Source organism: Perna viridis, chromosome 2, assembly GCF_037379345.1.
Source record: "Perna viridis isolate PV_CMFRI_1.1 ecotype Kerala chromosome 2, ASM3737934v1, whole genome shotgun sequence".
Lineage (NCBI taxonomy): Eukaryota > Metazoa > Mollusca > Bivalvia > Mytilida > Mytilidae > Perna > Perna viridis.
Window position 1 is genome coordinate 48,795,009 of NC_142446.1, and position 24,747 is coordinate 48,819,755.

At 32.7% G+C, this 24,747-nt stretch overlaps 2 protein-coding genes, 1 long non-coding RNA gene and 1 pseudogene across 7 annotated transcripts in view; 2 read left to right on the top strand and 2 right to left on the bottom strand.

Moving 5' to 3' along the window:
* LOC148625508 (uncharacterized) overlaps positions 1 to 11,264 on the top strand; it is a 54,153-nt gene extending 42,889 nt beyond the window's left edge. For all 4 annotated transcript variants that reach the window (XM_088569128.1, XM_088569130.1, XM_088569132.1 and 1 more), the window contains 2 exons: positions 6,632 to 6,677; positions 8,539 to 11,264. In XM_088569128.1, the coding sequence (XP_088425254.1) occupies positions 6,632 to 6,677; positions 8,539 to 8,721 (229 nt within the window). In that variant the 3' untranslated portion in view covers positions 8,722 to 11,264. The remainder of the gene's footprint in view (positions 1 to 6,631; positions 6,678 to 8,538) is intronic.
* A 1,237-nt stretch (positions 11,265 to 12,501) lies between these two features.
* LOC148625509 (uncharacterized) lies at positions 12,502 to 17,539 on the top strand. 2 transcript variants are annotated; one of them, XR_015919943.1, is made up of 3 exons: positions 12,502 to 14,010; positions 15,456 to 15,585; positions 15,942 to 17,539. It is a non-coding gene; the product is annotated as an uncharacterized LOC148625509 (long non-coding RNA). The 2 variants fall into 2 exon arrangements; XR_015919942.1 differs by lacking the exon at positions 15,456 to 15,585.
* On the bottom strand, positions 17,528 to 24,623 carry LOC148625510 (complement C1q-like protein 3). The gene is made up of 2 exons (XM_088569136.1): positions 24,286 to 24,623; positions 17,528 to 18,041 (listed from the first exon to the last, which is right to left on the bottom strand). The coding sequence occupies exons 1-2, from the start codon at positions 24,365 to 24,367 to the stop codon at positions 17,632 to 17,634; spliced, it is 492 nt and encodes a 163-aa protein (XP_088425262.1). The 5' UTR covers positions 24,368 to 24,623; the 3' UTR covers positions 17,528 to 17,631.
* LOC148625511 (zinc finger protein 862-like) lies at positions 18,147 to 23,285 on the bottom strand (annotated as a pseudogene).
* Positions 24,624 to 24,747: the final 124 nt, after the last annotated feature.

A 24,747-nucleotide genomic window follows, 5' to 3' on the forward strand; every position in this document is an offset into this window, starting at 1 on the left:
CATGAAATAAATACCTTCATCAAAAGCCTACCAATAGTATATGATACTGTTATCTAGGCCAATTTAAAACTTAAATGCATAATGCATGTTACCTTTTAAGTAAGTGGTTATGGTCTTAGACTACGTTTTTCAAAGCTTGCTATGTAAAGTTATTAGTTTCTATTCAGCTGTTTAAACAGACGTACTTTTCCTACAAAAATGTTTATATTTGGACTGGAATTATTGGCCTGTAAAAAGAAAACTTGTGTTAGTGCAGTGAGAGGATTAAAAATTGATTAAAAGACACCATGTGTGTATATCTACCTGAGCGAGTGAAAGAAATTTTTTTCTATAAAAGTCTCTACTTATATTACTGATATGTCAATGTTAGATGTACAACGGAAATAAAGGATGTAAAAAGAATTAAAAATTAAGATTTCATCATACTACATGTAGCAAATGTTCACGATTTTTTGATTTTCTTATTGAAATATGAGTCATCTACCTGACATTTTACATGTACTTGTAGCGGAAGAGAAATGTCTCAATTTATGGTGCCACCTAATTAGCCCAGTCCTGTTGTAACATTAAGTTGTCATAATTGTCAGTATTGTTACATAATCCTGTATTATTCCTGGTTGACTTAGATGCTATTTTTGCAAAATTTTGTTGTTGAGAAATAAAATTTTTCTTTGAAAGTTAGAACAATTATTTTGATCATAGACTTGCAACCTGTTGTGTTAAAAAAGGAGGGTGAAAGCAGTGGAAAAGTTGGATTACGAAGTATTACTATGGGACATTGTTGGCAGAGTAGTTATTGTATACACTGGTGCATTTGTTGCTGTTTACCATGTCTGTTCTCCCTTACCACCTTTGTGTGAAAACTTAATAGAAAAAAAATTGTTTATGAAAATTTCCATATTTTATAAGCATTGTATTTTTCTTCCTTAGTGCATGTAGGTTATACCACGCCTAATTATTCCAACAGGTTTCCCATCATCACCAAGTTGAAGAACTAATGAATTGCGTTTTATTTTTTGGATGTATACCTGTTATGATTGATGTGTTTCTGATACTTTATGATAATCAATGCATGGTATAAAGGTCGTAGAAATAATTGTACTCATCCAACTCTTATTGATTCCTTATGCATTGTACATAATGAATGCACTACATGTACATGCAGAGGAGTGCATGTGACATTGATGGATGCACAATGGTATTATTTATATAAGTGAACATAAATTATGAAGGATATGTTACATGTATATGTGCTTGTATGTGCATAACGCAGATTTACTTATGAATTACAATATACAAATTTGTATATTTCAGCAGTAGATAAGGAAATGTCAACACTGGAAACTTCCTTTCTGATACCAATGAAAAATTGCACTGAAAAACATTAATAAAAATAGATTTACTCTTATTTAGTGATGTGAACAGCAAGCTTTCATGGAATGATAAGATGAATCCTCTATTGTCCTAAACCTTAGTTTTAAGATGGTTAATTTATAAAGTTTGCAAGTTTTCAAGTTCCACAAATTGACGTCATTTTTAAAAATTTGATAGCATAGGCTTTTGTCTTTATCTATTTGGAATGTAACTAATTAACAGATCTGTTAGTCATGCTAAGATTTCATGGTCTACTATATTACTCAGTTCAACAAGGTATGGGTATATTGACATTTAACTCCAATGATTTTCATGTTCTGAATAGTGTAGGTTTTTTATAACCACTTTAAATCCTTTGTTGAGGGTCATGTAAAATATTCAAGGCCAAATCTCAAAGAACATTGGCCCATGTTTATCAGTTATGTTGTAATGCATGCTTAAATAAGTCCTGAATGTTTTATTGTTCAAAGTAAATGTATTTTTGATATTTTTGATATTTTTTTCACATTCAATTGAGGCATTTCTTTCTTTAGCAACATTATTATTTTATATACTTGATCAAGTGTGTTGTTATCAGAATTTTATTGACCAGGAAAGTGACTTGCACATCTTTTTAGATGTTTGTTATGCAACTCACGTTTCTATCCACACGTTTTTACAATGTTTTGTTGCCAACTTCAAGTACACATGAATTTATACTTAATTAACTGCAATAAATTTTCAGTTATTTACAAACTTTTCATAAGACAGACATGTGCATTTAACAATATATTTTAACTAGCTGCAGTCACAGTAGAATGCAGTTAGATTCAATTGAAAATGGAAATGAAGAATTGATTTTAACTAGTTTTTTTCTTATTTTTCAAGCTTATTTTATGCATTGGTTTTATTAGTGAAGTTATTAAGTTCCATTTGTTATATTAACATAGGTAACAGACTTGGGAACATAGATTTTTTTTTATCTGTCTGACTGAATAGCATATTTTAACTTTTTTTTCCTTTATGTTCAACAAAAAATGTGAAAAAAGAATAAAATTTTGTCTGACATTGCCTTCAGTTAGATGCATTTCAGCCATGGCTGGACCAAGCCTATATTCTGACCCTGTTTGTCCTGAAGTAAGATCAATGTTAATTGACCCTAACTGTTTACTATGGTCACTACAAGGTTATGCATGGTCAGCTATAATTTCCTTCTGTTTTTGCCATCACATGTGTCTGAAATGTATTACATTTTTCATCCTTATTGACCCTTGTTTGTTTGATTTGAAACATTTGAATAGAAAATAGAAAAGTTATTTGAAAGCAAGTGGAATCATCTCATGGTCAAGGACCCCAGTGGCATTCAAGGTTATTTTCATAAATTTTGAAATGAATGATTATCTTTAAGTTGAAAACCATTGTCCATGTTAATCTATATGATCTAGATTTGGGACAAACACCAACAATCACTAAGTCATACCCTTGGACCAGGGTCAGTTGATCTTGTACTTTAATTCAGTTTTCTTCTCTCTATAATTAGAAGTTTATTAATAAACTTTCATGCATTTACAAGCATATTGTTCCTTAGAATCTCTATTATCAAGAAGATGATTTTTTGAATCAAAACTTTTATTATTTTGTTTTAATTGAATTAGCTCTAGTTTTGATGATGCTTTTTAATGTAAATAATTTAATTTCTGAAGTAATATGCTTTGTGTTTGGATAAGAAGTTTCCTCTACCATCTCATGGACAAAATTTTGTTATGTGTTCATTATGTCATCAGAGTTAGCTAATGTTAAATTTTAAGGAATGACTTACATTTTTCTGTCTATTTGAAATAACCTCAATGCCCATGGTGCTCTCTATGCAGGTTATTTAATGCACGCCAAGTGGTTGAGGTTATTCTTCGCAGGAAAAATATATGTCATCTGTTAAAGAGTTGTGGTTTCACTGTAAATATTTAAAGATAAAAAAGACAAAAAAGGTTTTTTTTTTTTCTTTTCTACCTAGTTCTTGTCCAGCAGAAAGTCTGTCTCACTTATCAGTGTTCCTGGCATCATTCTAGAGATTTTTATTGTTCTGTAGAGGAAGTTCTACTTCAAATCAGACATCCTGATAATGTGTTTCTAAATTAACCTAGGTCATATTGATGACTTTGCCAGAAAAATGTCCTGAGTTAGATCTGATTTACACAAAAAAATGTAATTAATAATTAACCAAGATTCTAAAAAAAAAGTATTTATCTGAGGCTCTAAGTTACACTTGTATTTCGATTTGTTGATGATATATTGAAAAATGTTTGTCTTATCTCTAAAAGAAAAATAAGACGGTTAAATTACCTTTACATTAGACACAAAAAGATGTATGATGAATTAAGATTGAGTAACTTTTGACAATTATACATAGAAGTTTAAGATACATCAATTCTACATTTGACCCTCATTTTACAATATTTGCCATCTCAATAATATCTGGCAAAGTGGTAAAGATCAGGTTTAATTATAGAACAAAAACAAAAAATAGTATCATACAGCATTTAGCATGTTTTGATAGAATACACAGGAAATAGTAACCTATTAAACAGCATGCAAGCTTGTTTGTATCCTGAAAATCTATTTTAACATACTATAATTGATCATTTGGCTGGTGTAATAGATTGAGGTCTGGTGCTGCAGAACTGACTGGTGCAATGCACTGATGTTAATAGAACTTGCTAGTTCTAACAATGCAAGAGGATTTTTTACATAGCTACATAAATTGGCAAGATGTTATATGGTACCCTTCTGAAAAGTTGTGTGTCCCCCAACAGTTTCCAGATGGTAACTTGAGTAGGGTTACCAGGGTAGGGGGGGGTAATTATTTTTTTTTAATTTGCACTGTTGTTTAATGCAATAAAATATATGTTAAGTTCCATTTTCAGCAAATTTCAAAATTTATTTTTCCTGTTAGGCCATTTTTTGCCACCCCCTTTATTCACCATTATGTTTTGGGGCATTACTTAGTTTTTTTTTCGGTTTATTTTGTTTTTTGTTTTTTTTTTTGTTTTGGCTTATGCAATGTACCATTGTTCTTGAGGTACAAATTTTCATGGTTTTTGTGGGTAGGTAAAACCACAAAATTTGGTTCCCAACAATCAGTAGATTCCCATTGATGTGTTTACTGAAAACTTTAAAACCATGAATTCAAGAATCGACAAACTTGATCTACGAAGGTTGGTATCCACGAATTAAAGTTCTTTCACAGTACTTTATTAGAACTATTTTGGTAGCTAGATATAATTTCTCCATTAAATGAAATACAGTTTCGAAATCATGATATCATCATCTACAAAAACCAATAAAATTTACATTGCACTTGCAAGTTCATGCAATATAAAATTCTACTTAGGACAATATTTCTCACTATTCATGCAATATTATTGTAGTCAGGTAAGCAGTGATAATAAATAAACCATCAACAATTTATTCATCCATCTAAATATGTATATATTTTATTATGAATTATGTGAATTATAATGATATAAAGTCTTAAAAATATAAATCATTAAAAAATTAAATACATGTTGCTGGTTGCTGAATACTGATTCCTTGTCAATCTATATGTATATTTAAGTAGCACTCCACATAAGAATCATGCAAAATGTGATACATGGTTGGAAAACCTACATATTTTTATTTTTGATATCTTGTTTAAAATACTTTAGTAAACAGAAATTAGCATTTGGTTTTTCATATAACCTGTGCTCATAGGAGATAAAAATGGTATAGAATGCCCTGTAGAATTCAAAAGTAAGGGAGATAACTCTATTGGATATTGAATGTTGATTATCTCCTAAGAGCAGGCAGATTTGAGTGAATAATTATGCATTTCATAACATAGACCCATATAACAACTTAATTACAAAAATAAAAATATGTAGCCTTTTTTGGGGTGTATCACATTTTTCAGATTTTGCATGATTCTTACAAAGACAGCTACTTAATATGTGATTATTTTTGAAAATGAATTTTTATTAAAAAAAAATCATGAACGAAATTGGTACCTTTTAAAGTCTGTGTAATGGAACTAAAAGTTATACAGATAAAATTTGTATTCTAATCATCATAAAACAATCCATTAAGAAAATCAATACATTGAATTACTAATTTCAAATTTGTGTGTCTGTTACTTTCAAGTATTAATTTACTGACTGGCTTAACACTGTACAATAGGCCAGGAGATAAGAAAAATGCCATTGGGTTTATGACCACCAGACATTCAATAACCTTGAGGCTTTTGCTATTTGTGGTCAGTTGATGGACAGGTGTCTATTTCTTCATGTATATTTCTCTCAGTTTCATTATCAGTCAGTTTAACTCCTTCACATCTGAAATGCTGACTGGTTCATTTTGTGGCCAGTAAGGAATAACACAGCAGATTTTGTTTTCATCCTTACAAGCAGGCATAGGGGTTGTGCTTGTCCTGAAAGTGGGACAGGTTCAAGGTGGATTAAGTTCAGTAGCAGGTTACAATAAACAACCCTTGTGTATTTAAATCTGTGAGTTACTGAGTGAACAGCACAAGAGCTTTAGAAGTTGAAGTGACCAGAGCTTGTGGAGCATTTCTTTCAATTTCTTTTTTTTTTCTAAAAATTTATATTTTTTGAGATCGGTTTAAGAATGTTTTGTACTTGCAATAATCAGTACAGCAACATGGGAGTTTATTCTAGTAATAGTCAGAACAACATAGGAGTTTATTCTCAGAAGAGCTACAGTCATGGGAAAATATTTGTGTTTCCTGATGTTGATATTTCCAAAGCACTTAAAGAAGTTGACTGGATAAAAATTTATGATCTCATAGAGTAAGCTTTTCAATTTCTTCTTAAAACTGGTTATGTTGCCTTAAATTGACTTGGTAATCTTCTGCAGACCTTGCTATTATTACTACCTTAGTGTAGTTGCACCACTTTCAGCTGTCTGCTAATTTATATCCCTTATGTTTAGTTGTAGTTTTTTTATTGACTAGATCTATAGCGAATTATTGGTTTATAGATCATTATGGAACTTAAGCATTATTTATATACCCTAGTTCTTAAGTGGATTTGATTTGTTACAATTCTGGATGTTAGTACTAGATGGGTACTGAGTTTAAAGTTTGGTATGCTTTAAATTACAGAATATGCAAATTTGTTTATCATTGTATTTTCCTGTGTAATAATTTATAGATAGTAGTTTGTTTCTGTTTTTTTCTGACTTGTTTTTTTTTATGCTGTAATAAGTGTTCATTGTTTTTTTTTAGTGGTTCAAGCACAGTAGCCATAGATAACAAGATTGAGCAAGCCATGGTAAGTTGTTACATTATGTAGATCTAGGTTTTTTTAAGATATTAGATTACCACAGAAACACACTAAGATTAACTTTCCCGTCATTAAAATCTGCTTTTTGAACTTCCATGGAAAAATGGTATAGACAATTGAATGAATGAACCAAGGGAAATTGAATATACTCTTTCACACAGATTTTATGTGCAGGTTTGGTACTTTTGCAAGGTCCTGTGAAAATTTGGTGGAACTCTATTCAAGTTTTTTTTTTTTTAAATGTAGCATTTTCTTCACAGAAGTACCAACTGAGTCTGCCAAAAAAAATAGCCAGGTATTTAAATTAGAGGTAGTCCAAGGTTTTGGACTCTCCATTTTTTACCTTAGGACCTTAGAAAGTTGATTTACCTATGTCTTGGACCCTTAATACTTTTCTGTGTCATTAAATTGAGGACTTATGACTCTATAAGTGCACCAACTCAGAAAAAGTCAAGGACCTGCAACTCTTAAAATCAATTGGAACCACTGATAGCATGAAAGGGTTTATAAATGGATATTTTTAGCTACAGATTGACTTATTTCTTCGAACAAAAAATGAATGATGATTTTGTAAATTTGAAAGCTGATGTATGTCTATTGTTCAGTCATGGTTGATCTTTTCTTCTTTAACACACTATAATTGACACATAGGATTTTAATTAACTGTGCAGTTGCTGTTGTGTTGTGCATTGTACCATGAGAAATGCATTAACATGCTTTTGTTTCTGTCATACAAAATAACACCCATCAATATCATGCATTTGTAAACACAGAAAATAGGTTTTAAGATATAATTTCATTCACAGCTGTAAGCAAGTTGTTGACGTCAAGGAGCTAGCTTTTGATACATCTTGTAGCCTTATTTACCCAAAACTTTTATTGATGTGTTTGCTTGGTTGCAAATTTGAAATGTTAACGAAGTCTGTTCTTGTAAACAAAAGAGAAGTACCATTAAAAAAAACATAACTATTGATTTCTTAGATTTTAAAGTGTTAAAAGAAACTCTTGTCAGCTTCATGGGATGGTCTATTTTACAGCCTTTTCCCAAACTTTGCCATGTATTCAACAATTGATTGGTAGATGCTTTATTTCGCTTTTTATTCAATTTTTGTAATTAAATAATGTGTTGCCATGGTAGCTTTTACCTCACAGGCCATATCAAAAACAATAGCAAATTGTTTCTTTCATGATTACTCTCTGGATCAATTTCTCCATTGGGAATATCTGCTTCTATCATGTATGTAATAGGCTCCAGTAGATTGATAGTTTATTATCAATTAACCACAACAAGAATGACAACAAAACCAACATATTACAACTGACTAACTAGTTTTGGTATAAATCTTGGTGGACTATAATTAATTTGCATTGAACTAGTCCTGTCCTGGGCATTAGAAATACTTATATACTGAAGATCTATTCATTCTGGATATTACCAGTTTTAGCTGGAAATATATTACATCTTACAGCTTCACAGCTTTTCTTGAATACTGTATTGACTTTTTTCCTCTTTAAAATCATCTTTATTCTTCATTATGATAGAATCTTTACTGTAGTCTTGTAATTTAATTAGTGCTTTGATGTCACACACAATAGCAGCTGCACTAAGTATGAAGAGAAGTTAATTTCCTGATCAATATATAAGTAAAGGTCAATGGAGCACTGTATAACAGTATGATTCTGAAGGGGGTCACAGGATATAAAGGGACATGGTGACCTCGTAAAGTCGTCTACTTATGTTTAATTATTTTGTCCCTTTTTTACATTTTGTGTGTATGTAAAGGGGATTAAACTTGATTGATATAGCACAAAATAAATATTTCTTACAACAACTATCTTTACCTTTCAGGATTTGGTCAAGAGCCATTTGATGTATGCAGTAAGAGAGGAAGTTGAAGTACTTAAGGAACAGATCAAGGAATTAATGGACAAAAATCAACAATTAGAATATGAAAACCAGATTCTTAAAAGTTCTGCTAGTCCAGAGACGCTCGCCAAACTTTCAAATTTGCCTCCGTCATCATCATCATGACATGATAAACCAATAAAAACCTAGGGATGTATAATATATATCTTGTCACCACCTCCTGGTGATAAAGTGCACAGATGACCCAAATCATCGTCGTGGTAACCAGAGTTCATCTCCATGGCAGTAACTGTAAGAGGTCACATGAGCTGCACCGGTGAAAGAGCAATGTCTCACCATGGCTATTATTTAGATAAACAAGGAGTTGACAGATAGCATTGGTTCCAAAAAGCTTGTTACATAATGCATTTATGATTTCGTGTTTTCATCAATAGATATATTAACCAGTATTATTTACATTATGTGATGCACTTTTCATTGTGGTTTATTCATAGCAGCATCACAGAAGGCAAGGTGTGGCTTGTGGCGTAGGGGTATGTCAAAAACAATCTCATTTCCTTTTGGATATGATTTGGTTTTAGTTCTAACTTGTATATTTTGACATACCATATAGATGATAATTTTCACAGGTGTATAATTGTTCGATTCTAAATTTGGCAGATTCTAAGTGGTACACTAAATACCGAAGCTCAGAGCTAATATTTTGTGGAATTCATTTTGTTATTTTTAGACAGACTGAATTTGCACCCTATGAAAATTACCTACTATAAGGTACTTTTTATTGGATTGTTATTAATCTTTTTAAAAGTAGTTAAAAAACTTCAGTTTGATCAATAAAAAAGGTTTCCAGATATTTTTTTCATTTTATTGCATTTTTGGACAGCTTCAATTTCATGAAGTATGTGCTAAAACTTGGTTAAATATGTTTGCCTTGCATTTCTTAGGTGTCGCTTTAATGCTGAAAAGTCATATTATATATGATATAGTCCAAGTGTTGTATGAAGCCATATGTACAATTTATTGTTTTATATATGTGTAGATCATCATTGAACTAATGTCTCTTGAAAATAATCCTTTAAGCAATACATTGATTTTCATTAACATTTGCGTTGTCATTATATGATTATTCACCTAGTATATAAATCCACCTGATTTTGGAGTTCATTAGTTAACATATATACATACATTTCATTCTCCCTTCTTCCATTGATCTTGTAATTGATGTTGCATACAATTTTTTGGAAAATGTTGGTTTTTTTTGTTGTTTTTTTTTCTGAAAATTTTCTGTATATGTTAATCATCGTTCGCTTTTCATGACAAATTGTAAAATTGAATGGATATTGTTATAGAAAAAAAAACATATCAAAATCATGTTCGTGGGCAAAGGGAGGTAATCTGAAAGTATTATCTAAAATTGGCCAGTATGTAGCTTAGCCATTGAATTGCAACATGGTTAATTTCCACTAATCATGTAGATACGTAACAAATTATTTTATAAGTAAAATGTACAAATGTATTATATGTAAATGAATAACACTTGTTATATTTTAAATACATTATAATGTGTATATAAACATATTAAATTTCCTTTTTTGTTTTCTTAGACTTATTACATAAAAATTATGTGCTACTGAGCTTTTTACACACTGTTTGATGAAGTATTTCTTTTGTCTTGTCTATGACAGTTTTATGGATATTTAAGTATTGTTTTATAATCACTTATATCTTGTTTAGAAAATCAGAATGGTACATTTGAATTTCACAACTGAGCTATGTTTAATAGAAATTTAATTTAAAATGTTTTTTTAAAGATAATGTGAGCAGTTAGATTTAAAGCTATCCTAGATTTGATTTTTTGTTTTTGATCAGGGTATGTAAAATGCTTGTTATCAATAGCACAGTAGTGCTACTTTTATTTATTTTAAAACTTGTTTTCATTATGACAAACATTTTATATTTTATGTTGCTGTTGAAAATCTTCTTGCGCTTTGGTCTCAGTAGATTTGATTTTCATAAGCATTAACAAATATATTAACGAATAGTTCACTTTTATGTTTTTAACATAAACTCTGTAACAGTAGTGGAGTAATCAGAATCAAGAAAATTCTGAATTTGAACTTAAAAGTTCAAATGCATATATAAGTATAATAAGTGAAAGTATTTTTCTTTCAAACTCTATAATGAGATTTTATTTTCTCCTTTAATTTTACTGTGAACTTGCCATTTGATATGAAGGTAAGATAGCTGGGATAAGAACAGGTTGATAGAAAAATGATGTATGATTATTTTAGTAAATAAATTGATGATGCACTATGTTGAATGGTTTTTATGCTAAATTTGAGAATTGAGGGGGTAAGGTTTGCAGTTAGTTGACAGTGTATTAATGGATGAGTGTATGTTCATGTGGTTGTCACGGTAACATCATTGAAAACGGGTGTCTTTCTTTTTTTTAAACTTTCTACGATAGTATATCTTTTATTAAATAAATTTAGTATGACATAATGTAACTGTCTACCCAACTAGTATAAAACGTTTAACATAGCGACATAAAGTGTTTAAGTGGATTAGATGTGATTGGACCGTATTGAGATTTATCAGGGCCTTTGTGATAAGAATGAAATGTGAATCATGTTGAGAAAAAACTTGTGTAAACATTGTGATCTTAATACATTACCATAAAATTCAATTAAATTTCATTTGCAATTTTATCCATTGATTGTTTTTATTCTCTGCATTGAATGGCATGGATAACAGGAAACTTTAAGCAATAGTATGAAATATTATCTGTTCAGATATACTGTATACTGTTTAGGAAGTGCAAATCTTAACCTTTATCATTGATGAGGAATTGTGTACTTTTAATACCCCCCACCCAACCCACCCAAAAAAAATAAACACAATGATTACACTACACCAATTATGAAAGAGAAATCAGAGACCAAGATCCTAGTGGAAATCAAAAGAATGTAATCCAGGGACCAAGACCAAACATGGAAAACAGACACACACAACAAAAAAAAAACATAAAATAACCAAAGTAATGTGTACAAAGTTAAATGTACAAATGTAAATGAGCAACTCGGGACTCCAGTAAAACGGTGAGCATAGACCATGTGCACTAGTAGTGTCCTCTGCTTTTCTAGAAACGTACATTGAGTTGCTCATAAAATATCAAGTCCAAGGTAGACGAAAAAGGAAAGGAAAATTGTGACGTATTGAACAAATCAGTTTTCATGGTGCAGATTGATACACTGTAACAATCCACGAGTTCAAGATGCAATCATAAAACTTCTGTAGTGATGACATCAATCTTGTTGCAACATAACCCTATTCCAGATTCCTAATTGTAAGAAGTCTAGTGTGATACAAAAAGTCTTCATAGTTACAGCAAGCTCTGGAATAATGAATAAGTTGTGATATGAAAACTCCAAACGCAGGTGCTGAAGGGATGTTGCCACATATGAAAGGAAAGTTAACAATACGGATTTAGCTTTTAAAATGTATGCAGAATCTACCAAGAACTACATATTTGTATCTAGGTGCATGGTCTTTTTTGGAGGAACAACCATGTATAATGTTTCTGAGTCGTGATTTTAACTAAGCATGAGGAATAGAAATATTAAAGAGTTGAAAAATTACAGGTTTTAATGCTATTGTATTCTGATAATAATCTTGAATTGACGGTTTCCAGAAGATCTTTCGAATTTTTTGGGACCCACATTGAATTAATACCACTACGGGAATAACAAGTATCGTGATAGGACTGGAGACCCTCTTTTACAGCTGTGAGTATAGAAGTTAAAAGTTTTGAAAGAGGCTTGGTGGTATATTTTGCAGATCCAGCTATGTAACATTGTTTGTATGGATTCTAGTGGATTTTAGGAATTCAGTACATAGACGCTAAAAGAGGATTTCACAGATTTATGGTTTTCTTTTATGAAAAGTTAAAGTTATAAAGTAAAAAGTGTATGTACTGCAGGAACTGGAACTTTATCTGAAAAATTACAGAGTTGAATATATTCCGCAATCTGGGATAATGATTTAAGATAGTTGTGAAAATTTAAAACAACTTTTATAAAAGCAGTAGCAATCAACAGGGACAAAAAAAATAACTCATTTATACTTCATGTATACTATCACTTAAGTCAACAGATAAAAAAGTCAAGTCATATTATACCACCACATTGAGTGGTACCGGTAACGTATGTCATTGTGTGTGATGCACAAAGATATCAACTTAGCCATTTGTCATTATATGAAATGATAGAGAAAATTTTCGTCACAATCATTTTGATGTTTGATTTGTGGCTTTATATAGTTGGACATACGTTGTGTGCAATTTTTGTGTTGTCCGATGTCAACTTCCAGTACCGGTGAGTATATTTACTACGACAACTCGTGCAATTTCATGTTTACAGTATCACAGACGACTTATACGGAGCATTATCTTCCAGTCCAACCAAATGGCACCAGTATGTATAAAACAGAGTTTCCATGCACCTACGGTGAAAGCCGGTCTAGTTGCCGCTCGACTCTTTCCGTACGTCACTCTTAGGGTCAACTTTTTATGCAATCTGTAACCCGGAAAGCACTAAACCAATGTAATTCAAACTTCTCACGATGTTTAAATACATATTGAAGATGTGCACCTCATATAATGGAGAAATTTGATTAACACATTCTGCATGTATAACGTCCTTTGTTTGTCAGTCCTTTCAGTGGACTACTTAGTGTAACATGTAACTCAAAAATACGCACCAATATTATTCACAGTCGGCTCGGGGATTATAAACACATTGAAGATGTGCACATCCTACTGTGGAGTTTTTTTTTTTACCTCTTGAACTAAGCCGTTGTCCAGTAGTATATGCATACTGGTCAAGGAATAGTTATCGCCAACCAATTTTTCGTCTTCTCCTGTGGAAACAAGTTCACGCCTAAAATATCACAGATCTAACAGATAGCTGATATTTTGCTCTAAAATGAGCTATCATACAGCGATTTTCATAGATGAATAAAATTTTGGTGAGTAGATTGGCGAGAATTGCTCCTGTGCTGAAAACTCTATGTACTGACAATATGGTCAGATATGACTTGGATCTTCAAGTTGTTTTTGAACTTGGCATCCATCTTGGGGATACAACTAATACATAATATATTTATATTTAGATACTGAACTACGCAGCTTTCGATATGCAATGTATCTCTTGGGTTGGAGAGAGATGTCATTTGAACAAAATTCGTGACTGTAGTATGTAGTAAAATACACATCAATATATGAAACAAATCAAATTTACATAAAAACGATATTTTCAGGATAGGATATCTTTTCTTTGGAGTGCTGTCAGTGTCTACAAATTAAATTTTCCTCTAATAGTGCAAACTTTGGGTGATATCTCAGAGTTTCTATCAAAAGGAATATTTTTCATAATGTTTTATTGCTACCCAGATTAGGTAAGTGAAAGTATAGCAATGTACCAATTTAAGCGACTTGTGTAATAGGATAGAAAGTATCAGGAATACTGCATAAAAGTATAATATAAAGACAAAGTATTTAAAAAAAAAATAAAGAAGAGAAAATTGAAGTTACCTGGCTTTAGATACATAACCAGTTGGAACTAGTTATTTGTTGACTACTCGTGACCGTTGTTGTTTTTTTATGCCTACATATTTTCTCGACGGTTGTTCTGGAAAAGTGGACGCTTACTCCACCTGGGAACTTGGTCCGTGCTCATTTCTTTTGATAGAGTCCATGTTGCTTATTTACGTTTGTTTCTTTGTACGTGTTATTTTGATTAGTTCATGGTCTGTGTTGAGTGTGTCTATTTCCCTTGTGTAGTCGTTATCTTTGGATTATTTTCTTTTATGATCACCGTTCGAATCCTGGTTCTCTTGATTTCCTTTTCAAGAGATTTATAACATTGTTGAATATAATAATCTTTATTCGTGTGAATTTCAATGCAACTTAAACTGATGTCGTATTATGTTATGACGTTGTCGTCGTCGTCGGTGTTGTTATTTTCCAGTGCAATGAATTTATTTGCAGTGAACTGGAAATTATGAAATTTTGATGTTTGTTTGTTTGTTGGGGTTTAACGTCCGAGCAGCAATAGATGGAATTTTTTTTTGATACATTGTTACTTGCCGTGAGGGGAAGCTTGCTATATAAAATGGGGTCACTGGCCCCTACCGTACTGCAAAATGAGCCAAAGGGGGTAAAATAGGTGTTCATTTAAAATTGATGTAGAAAGTTTATTCCTCATTCAATTTTGACTATTTTTTTTTTCATTTGTTTCGTATAAAATTCAGTTTTAGCATATTTAAAATACACTGCATTTAACAGCATTAAGCAATTTCAGTGTCAAGGGGAAAAAGTGAGACCACACCTTTATTTCTGGTCAATTTTTTTACTAGATTCCTCGAGAAAAATTGTATTTTTTTTCTAATCTGATTTTAATGATTCTATTGTGAATTGTTCTTCTTAACAATTTCTTTAGGTAGTATGCTTGGAAATTTACTCTATCGTTAACAGTTTTTTATATAATTGGTTACATGGTGTTCCATGAAATGTTTATTGAATTACACAACAATGTGCATTAATGTAACCAAATCAGTTTTTGTGTCCATACTTAGCTGTAGATCACTATGTTTTAGTGTTAAAAAGCAAGCTGCAGCTGTATTATGCTGCGCTCATGACGACTCTATTTATTAATATCTTAGAAATTCCAGGGAATATAGCAGGCGAATTGTTGGTTTCAAAAATTCTACGGCCGTCTGATTGACAGAAATTGGTATACGTATCCAATATGGTCAGCGAAATACAAATGTCATAAAAATCAGCTGTATGTTAGATTGGTTGTTAGATGGGTTGATTATGGCAGATATTTTATGCATTTCAGGACGTGAACGATTGGCCAGTCGATGGGTCGTGTCTTCTACATGTAATTGGTCTACATCATGGTTAAGAGTTAAATATAGATAAAAATGGAAACAGGGAATTAGTCAAAGCGACAACAACCATACAAAACAGTAAAATAATAAATATAGGCTTTCAATGAACAGTAAGAACACTCCCACACACGGAGTCTACCTTCCACTGACCCATGAAACGATAAATATACTTGTTCAGCATGTGGGCATCGCACTATACCATAGAAAAAAAAACCACTTCAAATCACACAAGATTAACAAAGGCTAGAGGTGACTTGGGACAGGCGCAAGAGATGCGACGGGTTGAACCAGCTAAACTGAACCACAATTTCCCTCTGCCTCCGACAAATGCAAACACCACAACGTACGAAGTACATAATAGCTATCAATAAAACTCAACTCAAAACAGGCCTGATTGGTAGATTGATTGATTATGGTTTAATCTTCTTTTGTAGATATGTTACGCACATCAGGACCAGAGCAATCGAACAGACCCTGTTAAGTGCTAGTCCGACAGGCTGAGCCAGATCTTTGTGCTACCTCATCATGTGGTTTAACTTCTCTCGTTGACTCCAAATGACCGTATATACTCAACTATTATCTAAAGCAACGCATTAAATGACCGAGAAATGAACTGAGAACATAGTTTGTATCCCTTTTAATATGTAAGACTGCAGTTTTTTTTTTTTATTGTTGTGTTCAATTGCCATGCTATCTGGATATGATAATTTCTTCATCTCATATCTTATAGCCAGTTAGATGCGAACAGGTAGACAATAATACTTGAATGATAACGACTTCCGAGCTTAGCACTACACTAAAGCTTTTATCAAGAACGAAAACAATTCCTTTGAAAATGTATTTATACAGAATGCCGGGATGAGCGAGGAACTTGAACACGTCTTTAGCGATTGTCCAGCGTATGACGAGTTTTATCCCAAGGGAATGGTGAGAGCAATTTAAACCCCCTTTTTGCAGATCTGTTGCCAGGAACCAAGATGCAGTTCCTGATTGGGGCATCGGCTACCTTTTTAGTAGTGATGTCGGTCATTTCTGTGATTGTATAGCAAAAATGTGGTGGCTTCGATCTCAGGAATGAGTTGTTAAAATGATTATTTTAATGTATGTCTCCGTTCGATTCATTTTAATCTCATTGAACTGTTTTATGAATGGTGATCTGTCATTTTATTCGAAGCTCATTTTCCTATCAGCAAAGTGTTTTGAAAATGTTTATATGTACATATATTTTCCTATGAACAAAATACTGGGAAAATTGGCCGAAGTAGTTCACAATCATATATCCTTCTTATTGATGTATTTTAAGTTGCAAATTTGATAAAAAAAAAATTGTTTTTGTAATGTGAAATCACTACTTTATTTTAATTTTTCCGTGCTGATTCAGCGCTCGGCGCTTGAACATTTCTTGGCCCACACTTAGTAAAGGATTGTTTCGATCTCAGGAATGAGTTGTTAAAATGAATATTTTAATGTATGACTGCGATCGATTCATTTTAATTTCATTGAACTACTTCATAATTGATGATTTTTTCCTTCAATCATTAAGTTCATTTTTCTACGAGCAAAGTGTTTTGAAAATGTTTACATGTACATATATTTTCCTAAGAACAAAATATTGGGAAAGTTGGCCGATGTACTTCACAATCATATAGTCCTCCTTATTGATGTATTTTGTATACTAAGTTGCAAATTTGTTAAAAAAAATTGTTTTTTTTTTTAATGTGAAGTCACCACTTTATTCTAATTTCCCCGTTTTGATCCAGTGCTCGGCGCTTGAACATTTCTTGGCCCACACTTATCAATTGCAAGCAGTGTGCTACGTTCTCGTAAGTTAATCCACAGGGATTTGCCACCACTACCAAATATGTAGCCCGACTAGTATATATACTAGTTGGGTTTGAGATATGATAGTGGTGGGGGGGGGGGCTCAAAACCCTGTCTTTTAACTTCTCTCTTTGACTCCAAACGGCCGCATATACCCAACTCTTATCTAAAGCAAAGCATTCAATGACTGAGAAATAAATTGAGAACATAGTTTGTATTCCTTTCATTATGTAAGACTGTAGTTTTTTTTATTTATTCTCGTGTTCAATTGCCATGTTATCTGGATATCGTAATTTCTTCATCTCATATCTTATATCCTGAATAGACTGAACTTGACGCCTGTCCCCACTGAGATTTTATGTTATCGCCTTCGCTACTGTTTACTTTAAGCCATACTTTTTCTCCTTTTTTCATTTCAACGATAACCGTAGAAGACCCTGTCATGGCATCACTGACTGAATCGCTGTCCACTACATTTTCCGCTATAGAGACACCATCCTTGACAATAACAGAAGTAAAGTCCTCACCATTATTTGATAGTGTGGTCCATGAAAAAACATAGAGTCCGTCCTCGATGGCCGTAAACTTCCCACTTGAGCCACTGTAGCATCCTCCGACGTTTAGTTTTACATAATCAAAGACAATAACTGTATTTGAAGGAAGGTCATTTTTGTCAGATTTTAGTCCGGCGAAAAATGCACACTTTTCATTGTCTGAAATACAAAACAGCAAAACTGTAGGCCAATTGCATGAATATTGGGGACATTGTCGCAAGTAGTATTATATTGGAACTATAATGGACAGTTTAGGCTCAAATATGACAATGATCACCACATCACACTGTCAAGCGAGATAAATGTTCGTGAACAGATCAATAATATGTCTTGTATTACAGCGTGATCGTGGATGTGGATGATGTCAAGTATTGTGAACGATTAATCAGGTTTTTCTCGGTTCATTTTTTGTTACCTTCTAAACAATAACATCAACGCAAGGGTGTTTGTCAATATGATCACCATTTCCAAAGGATATGAAGTGTAATATGCCAGTGGACACATTTTACTGTAATTATTTTGTTCTCAAATGTTCAGGCAGTATAAGATTTTTCTATCTATCTCTAACTGTTCACGGGGATTAACATTTTAGGTGCTGTATCTTATATCATTTTTTATTTCATTTTGATAAAATGCCCAAAAATCGACAGAATAATACCTACAATGATCGTGAAGAAGGCGGTTAAGACTTTATTTTAATCGTGAACCCATTCACTTGACTTTATTTTAATAACAGAATGGATATTTATCCACTAACTACACAGGAAAGTAGCCAGCTGTATTATACATATTACATGCATTCCAAATATTTCTCAGACTCTGTAAATATTATAAGACCAACAACGGACTCTCACACTCCAATTTAATCAGTATACTATATAACATTTTATAAGCCAATTTCTCCATTTTCGTTATCCTGGCTTCTTTATAAAATTGTTGTTACTGACATTAACTATGTAAAAAGGAAGATTTAAGTGTCAGTCACTGTGGGAATCAGGCAGTGGGTGAAACATGATATGGAAGAAACCCTCCATTTTGAAAGTTTAATTTGACTACTTGTACCATCAGAATTCCATTGTAATGCACTGAAAATAAATATTTCAAGGGCAATTAACTCTGTCAAAAACCTCATTTTGAACATTCTATTGAAAAATTTCTGAGAAAATCATGTGGTGTAGAGATCAAATGATGGTCTTTTCAAAATTGAGAAAGCATCCTTGAGTGAAATTATATTGTCAGATCAGTGTGTTTTTTTTTTACATGCATGTCTCAGAATTTTCCCATTTTGCCTTATTCTTACAAAAACTTACACTTAATCTCTAAAACTTTACCAAACACACTCACTTGAATTATAGCTTGCGACTATTGCTTCTATATAATTTAATCTAAATAAACATATTTTACTGTCAAGGCGTCAGCGAAAATGGGATCGGGCACAAGTAATATACGACTTAAAAACGCCTTCTCTCCTACATAACATAAATATCATTACATAATATATGTCTTATTTGACAAGGAGATAAATATGTAGTGGAGTCCGAGTTGCTCATATCCTTTTGTTACTTTGTATGTATTATTTTGTTATTTTATGTTCTTTGTTGTGTGTGTGTCTGTTTTCTATGTCTGGTCTTTGTCCCTGGATAACAGTGTTTCGATTTACTGTTAGAACCTTTGTTCCCTTGATTACTCTACCCTAAACACGTGTAAAATTACTCTAACTCTAAATTCTAAGTTTAAGTCTGTTTTTTTTTTCACCTTATTCGACCACTATATATGAGTGCACCGCATGTCCTATTGGCTGGTTGTTAAATGTGCTTTTATTCTGATAACAATATTTTATATATACAAGTTGCACTCTAATCATTCGTTCATTTATATTATCATTACGAACCGTTATTTTTATTGAAATGTAAATAAATATTTGCAAATTGCATCATCTGCCAAAAGTATAATAAAAGTGAACAATAGTCAACAGTAGAAATGACACGCACAAACTTTTGGCGACAGTACATTGAGCAAGCATACAAAGATAATACCTACTTTAAAAACGTTTTAAAAACCTTAGCTGGATTATCTCCCATTTTGAGACGCCGGACAATCAATATTGTTTGGACACGAACAACTAATAAGTTTGATTATCTCTATTTTCATGCATCGCACGATGCCCAACCTTAAAAAAGTCTTATCAAAATCCTTGTAGCGATTTATGAGGAGTTGCGTACAATATATGTGTACAGATGAGCGGACGGGTGGCCGGACGTGCAAAAAAACAGGGTGACTCCTATGTAACCCCAACCTTTGTTTTCAAGGGGATATCATTGTCTTTCTCGCAATACTTGGATATTTCAGCTACATTAACATGATATTCGTATACCCTTAAGTTAGGTTGCTTATCGCATTCAGGCATGTACTACTCTGCCTAAGAAGCAGGCAAAATATGTATAATATTTGGCACATGAAGAAAAAAAACCCGGCAGATATTCTATTGCATTGTCAAACAAATTTTACCTCATGACTTCCAGAAAAAAATCGTCAAAGTGTTTGTAAAGTTTGCATTTTTCATATAGTGATAGGTCAAATTTAGATGAAATGCACTATTAAAAAAAGGCGGAAAAATTTTCCCGAACTTTTCCCCATATAAGCAGTCTTAAAATATCTACGTCACAAATACTTCTAATGAATAAGCAGTACAGTCGTTGGCCAGTTTAGACTTGATGGATATTTGCAAATTTAATTTGACTATTCGTACTATCAGAATCAAGGGGAAAAAGGCGAGATTTTCCATATCTTTTGGTAAATTGAGTTATAATTTCATGGAAATGCACTGAAAATGAACATTTAAGGGGCAGATAACTCTATCGAAAACTTCATTTTTTTAACGTTCTATTGAAAAAATTCTGGACATATGCAGTGATGCAGAGAGCAGATTATCTTTTCAAATAGAGAAAGCATCCTTGAGTAAAATTATGTATTGTCAGACGGTGGGTTTTTGATAAGCCTGTTTCTCATTTTTCCGATATTTGCTAAACGAAGACTCGTAGAAGTATTTGACCTAATGCATATGTGAGGAGAAGATGTAAAATCACATTTATTTTTGTGTCTATCTATTTATATAAGTTGGTGTAGATTTCAATTGTGGTATATGCTCTAAAATAGTATTACCCATATTTAACACTCGACCAGCACTATCAAAGAAAACAAATTATGCACCCGATATCCATAAAACTAACTAATAATGATACAGATAAAACTGCACGATAATGATAAAAAAAATGTTGTAATTAATAATCTAAGTTTACCGACACTCCGTTATTAACCGTTGCTTTACATCTGTACGCTCTAGATCTCCGTCATTAACCGTTGGTTTACATCTGTATGCTCTAGATCGACGTTCTCTCCAAAATTTCTCGTCGTTGAGTGATGTCAATTTCGGAATTCGATATACTGCTTAGAGTTACTGTTGCACATAAAATATAAGTTAAACTCTTCTTTAATTATGATTCACCATTTCACAATAAAAACAATTAAATTTGAGAAGAGTTCGTAATGAAATTTACATTTTAAAATTCTCCAAAGATGAACCATTTTCAGACATTAAATTAATAAACCTCACCTTAAGATTGTCAAAGTTGGACTTCTGAGCTGCACTGTACTTGATCAAGTTACCATTGAACATGAAATGACCCTTTTCTCAACATCAGTAGAAACCGGAGACAAGAATGACTTCAACCTAGGACCTGTCAGATATAGCAGAACAACCATGATCCAAAGCCTCCTTAACAACAGTGAAAGTAAGATCTTCCTTCTGAAACACTCTACTAACCCTACAAACTAAACACATGACATCAGCCATAAAGTGTGAAACTGCCAGGAACTCAAAAGTAGAAATGAACTTAACAAGATCACAAGCTATAATATTACCACCTTGCTCATCAGACAACAAACAACCAACTAGAATGTCAAAGTTTGACAACAGAGCCCCATCACTGCCTTCAAAGGACAACCACCTTGTACCAAAGACCTCCTGAAACTTCTTCTCTGCCTTGTCAAAAATTACTGCCATTGATTTCAACTCTGCCATGTGTTTGCATGAATAATGGTAGTACTTGTATATTTCATTCAGTGTACCCTGGTATTTTTTAAGGTATGGAACTGAGTGTGCTGCTTGTGATGCTGCTAGTGCTAGCCTGTGGGCTATACAATGTGATTTTATAATGTATGGGTTTACTTCGGTGAAACGTGTAGACACACCTGATCTGATACCTGTCATGACATTTGCACCATCAGTAGCATTAGACATACATTTCTGAAAAGGAAGATTATACAATTTGAATACAGACTTAACACATTCAAAAATAGAATCAGCAGTACCAGAAGACAGTTCAGTGACAGATAAAAATCTTGTTACACTTTGTCCATTTTTCAAATATCTAACATAAATCATAAGAGTCTTTTCTGTAGAACGGTCCGTAGACTCGTCTAACATTACACTAAAGAACGTAGAGTTTTTCAAATCAGATTTTATTTCATCTACACCAACTAAAGCTTCTTGGCATCTGGACTTGCGTATTTGGCATTCTTTGCCTTCTGAATGTTGGTGACACTTTCCACATTCTGCAAAAGAAAACAAAACATAAGATATTGTGTTTTGAAAAACAACAAAAACAAAAAAAATTTCCCGTAAGTGTCTCATATACATTTACTTTACACTAAGTTGTTTTCCTGTTTTCATCGTTTATAAATTGAAATTTAAATGATTTTGTCTTTTCTGTCTTGAATCAGATATCGCTAGATAATTTTTAGATACATTGTTTCATGAACATTTACTTCATACTATATACTATATATGTGTATCAAATTAAAATTTCTTTCTTTCAATTACACATTTTTTCGTGTTTTTTGTCTCATGTACGTTTACTTTATATATCTTTTTATTTTATTAATAAATAATATAACTTCATATAAACTACCACGTACATGATGTATCAGAAGGTCATTCACTTGGGTGTACATTGAGTTGGGTAAGTTGTTGTTTTTGAGTGCGCTAGTAACATCTGACTCGTGTGTTTTATTGGCTGAAGTCACTCCTTGCTCAAATTCTGGCTTCATGGATTTGGACTGGACTGCCCGTTTATGATCAGCAGTGTTGATGTACTTCTGTATATTATCTTTTAGGAATGCGTTGTTTCTGATAGAAAATGTATTAGTAAGTCCAGCATCTTGGCAGTCACGGCAGTACATCACCCCATCTTTGTAGTATATGCATGGAAATATCTTTGACCACTCTGGTTTAAATTTTGACTTTAATAGTCGATCACTGCGACTCTTTGTAGTAGTTGACTTTTGACCTTTAGGTACGTTGTCCTGTGACGACGAACTAAAATAGTTCGTAATGGCGGACATAGTTGCGATTCGAACTGTGATTGAAAAATCCAAACATCTTTTCATTTTAAATACATACGATGACACTTTGAGTACTTTGAGAACCTGTCACAGTGCTCAACAAACAAATCATTACCGTTAATTAATTTGTTTGTCGGGATAATTAGCCTCAACCAGGTGATCAAGCAAGGTGTGATCAAAGGTGATGCAATCAAAACATTGGTCATGATTGTTAATTGTAAAACCCTAACTGGCTTGGGAAAGTTGTCAATCACGGGGTCCTGGGAACATCAGAGGCTTTTTTACAGATATTTTTTTTTTTTTGGGGGGGGGGGGGACCGAAATGTCAAGTGGCGAATCGTGCACGAGAAAAATTCGCCCCTTTCGAAAATCATTCGTTAATGGCGAAAATGGCAAGCGCTAGCTAAATCACATTAATAATGTTTTTAAACTAAGGAATTGTGTGAAGCATTTCTGAAAAGATTCTATCACTGTGTTCCTTGTGATCGATCTTTTATTCCATTGAAATCTTAATATGTATATTCTCCAAAATTTGTTATCAAGCATGTTTGCGATAGTACCGCATTGGTAACAACGAATTCACCCGACAGTTCTATGGGTTAATGCAATGGACGCAGGGAAGACTAGTACACATGCCAACATTGTCGCAGAGGAAAATATTCCCCTCCACCTTTTGAAACTTCAATTCCTCAGATCATTATGGCAATTTCTACATATCTATGTTTGCTTCATCAAATGTCGCTGCCTTATTTTTTTAAGTTACGATAAAAACTCCAAGAAACAAAACAAAAAAATAAACAAAAACAAAAACAAAAACAAAAACAAAAACAAAAACAAAAACAAAACAAAACAAAAATTTAAACACGATGGCTCCGTTTTTAATCACAGAAAATATTTAGCTATAAAGTTGATATCATGACATATATAATACCATGCATGCGAAGATACCGCATGGTTGGTCAACTGAATGCAGAATTATGGGGCTCTATAATCCACAAACCTTTAGGTGGCATCTTGATTTCGGTCTTCAAATCCTCCATCCTCTCTAGCATTAGAGAAATACTATCATTCAACGAAGCCATGACCTGGTCTTGTACCACTTTGTCAATGTAGTGTCATGTCTATTGTCGCTGAAAGTACTGCATTCATACTGTCTAGAAGTGGCAGAGAAATGTCATTTCGGTTTTGCGGATACCCACTCGTCAATAGGACCAATGATAAAAACAACACTGTACAGTATTTCCACGCCATTCTTGAAAAAGTTTTGCATGAGAACTAAATTACTTACTTCTTACACCCAGCTTCACCGCCACTTATCTACAGGATCATGGGAAAATGACTTTAAAACATGAACGTTGGATCGTGTTACAGAATTTTTATTATTTATCTCGTAAATTGTTTCAAGAGTCGTACTAAATCGCCTTCTGTGTGCGATAGGAACCATTGATTGTTTAATTTAAAA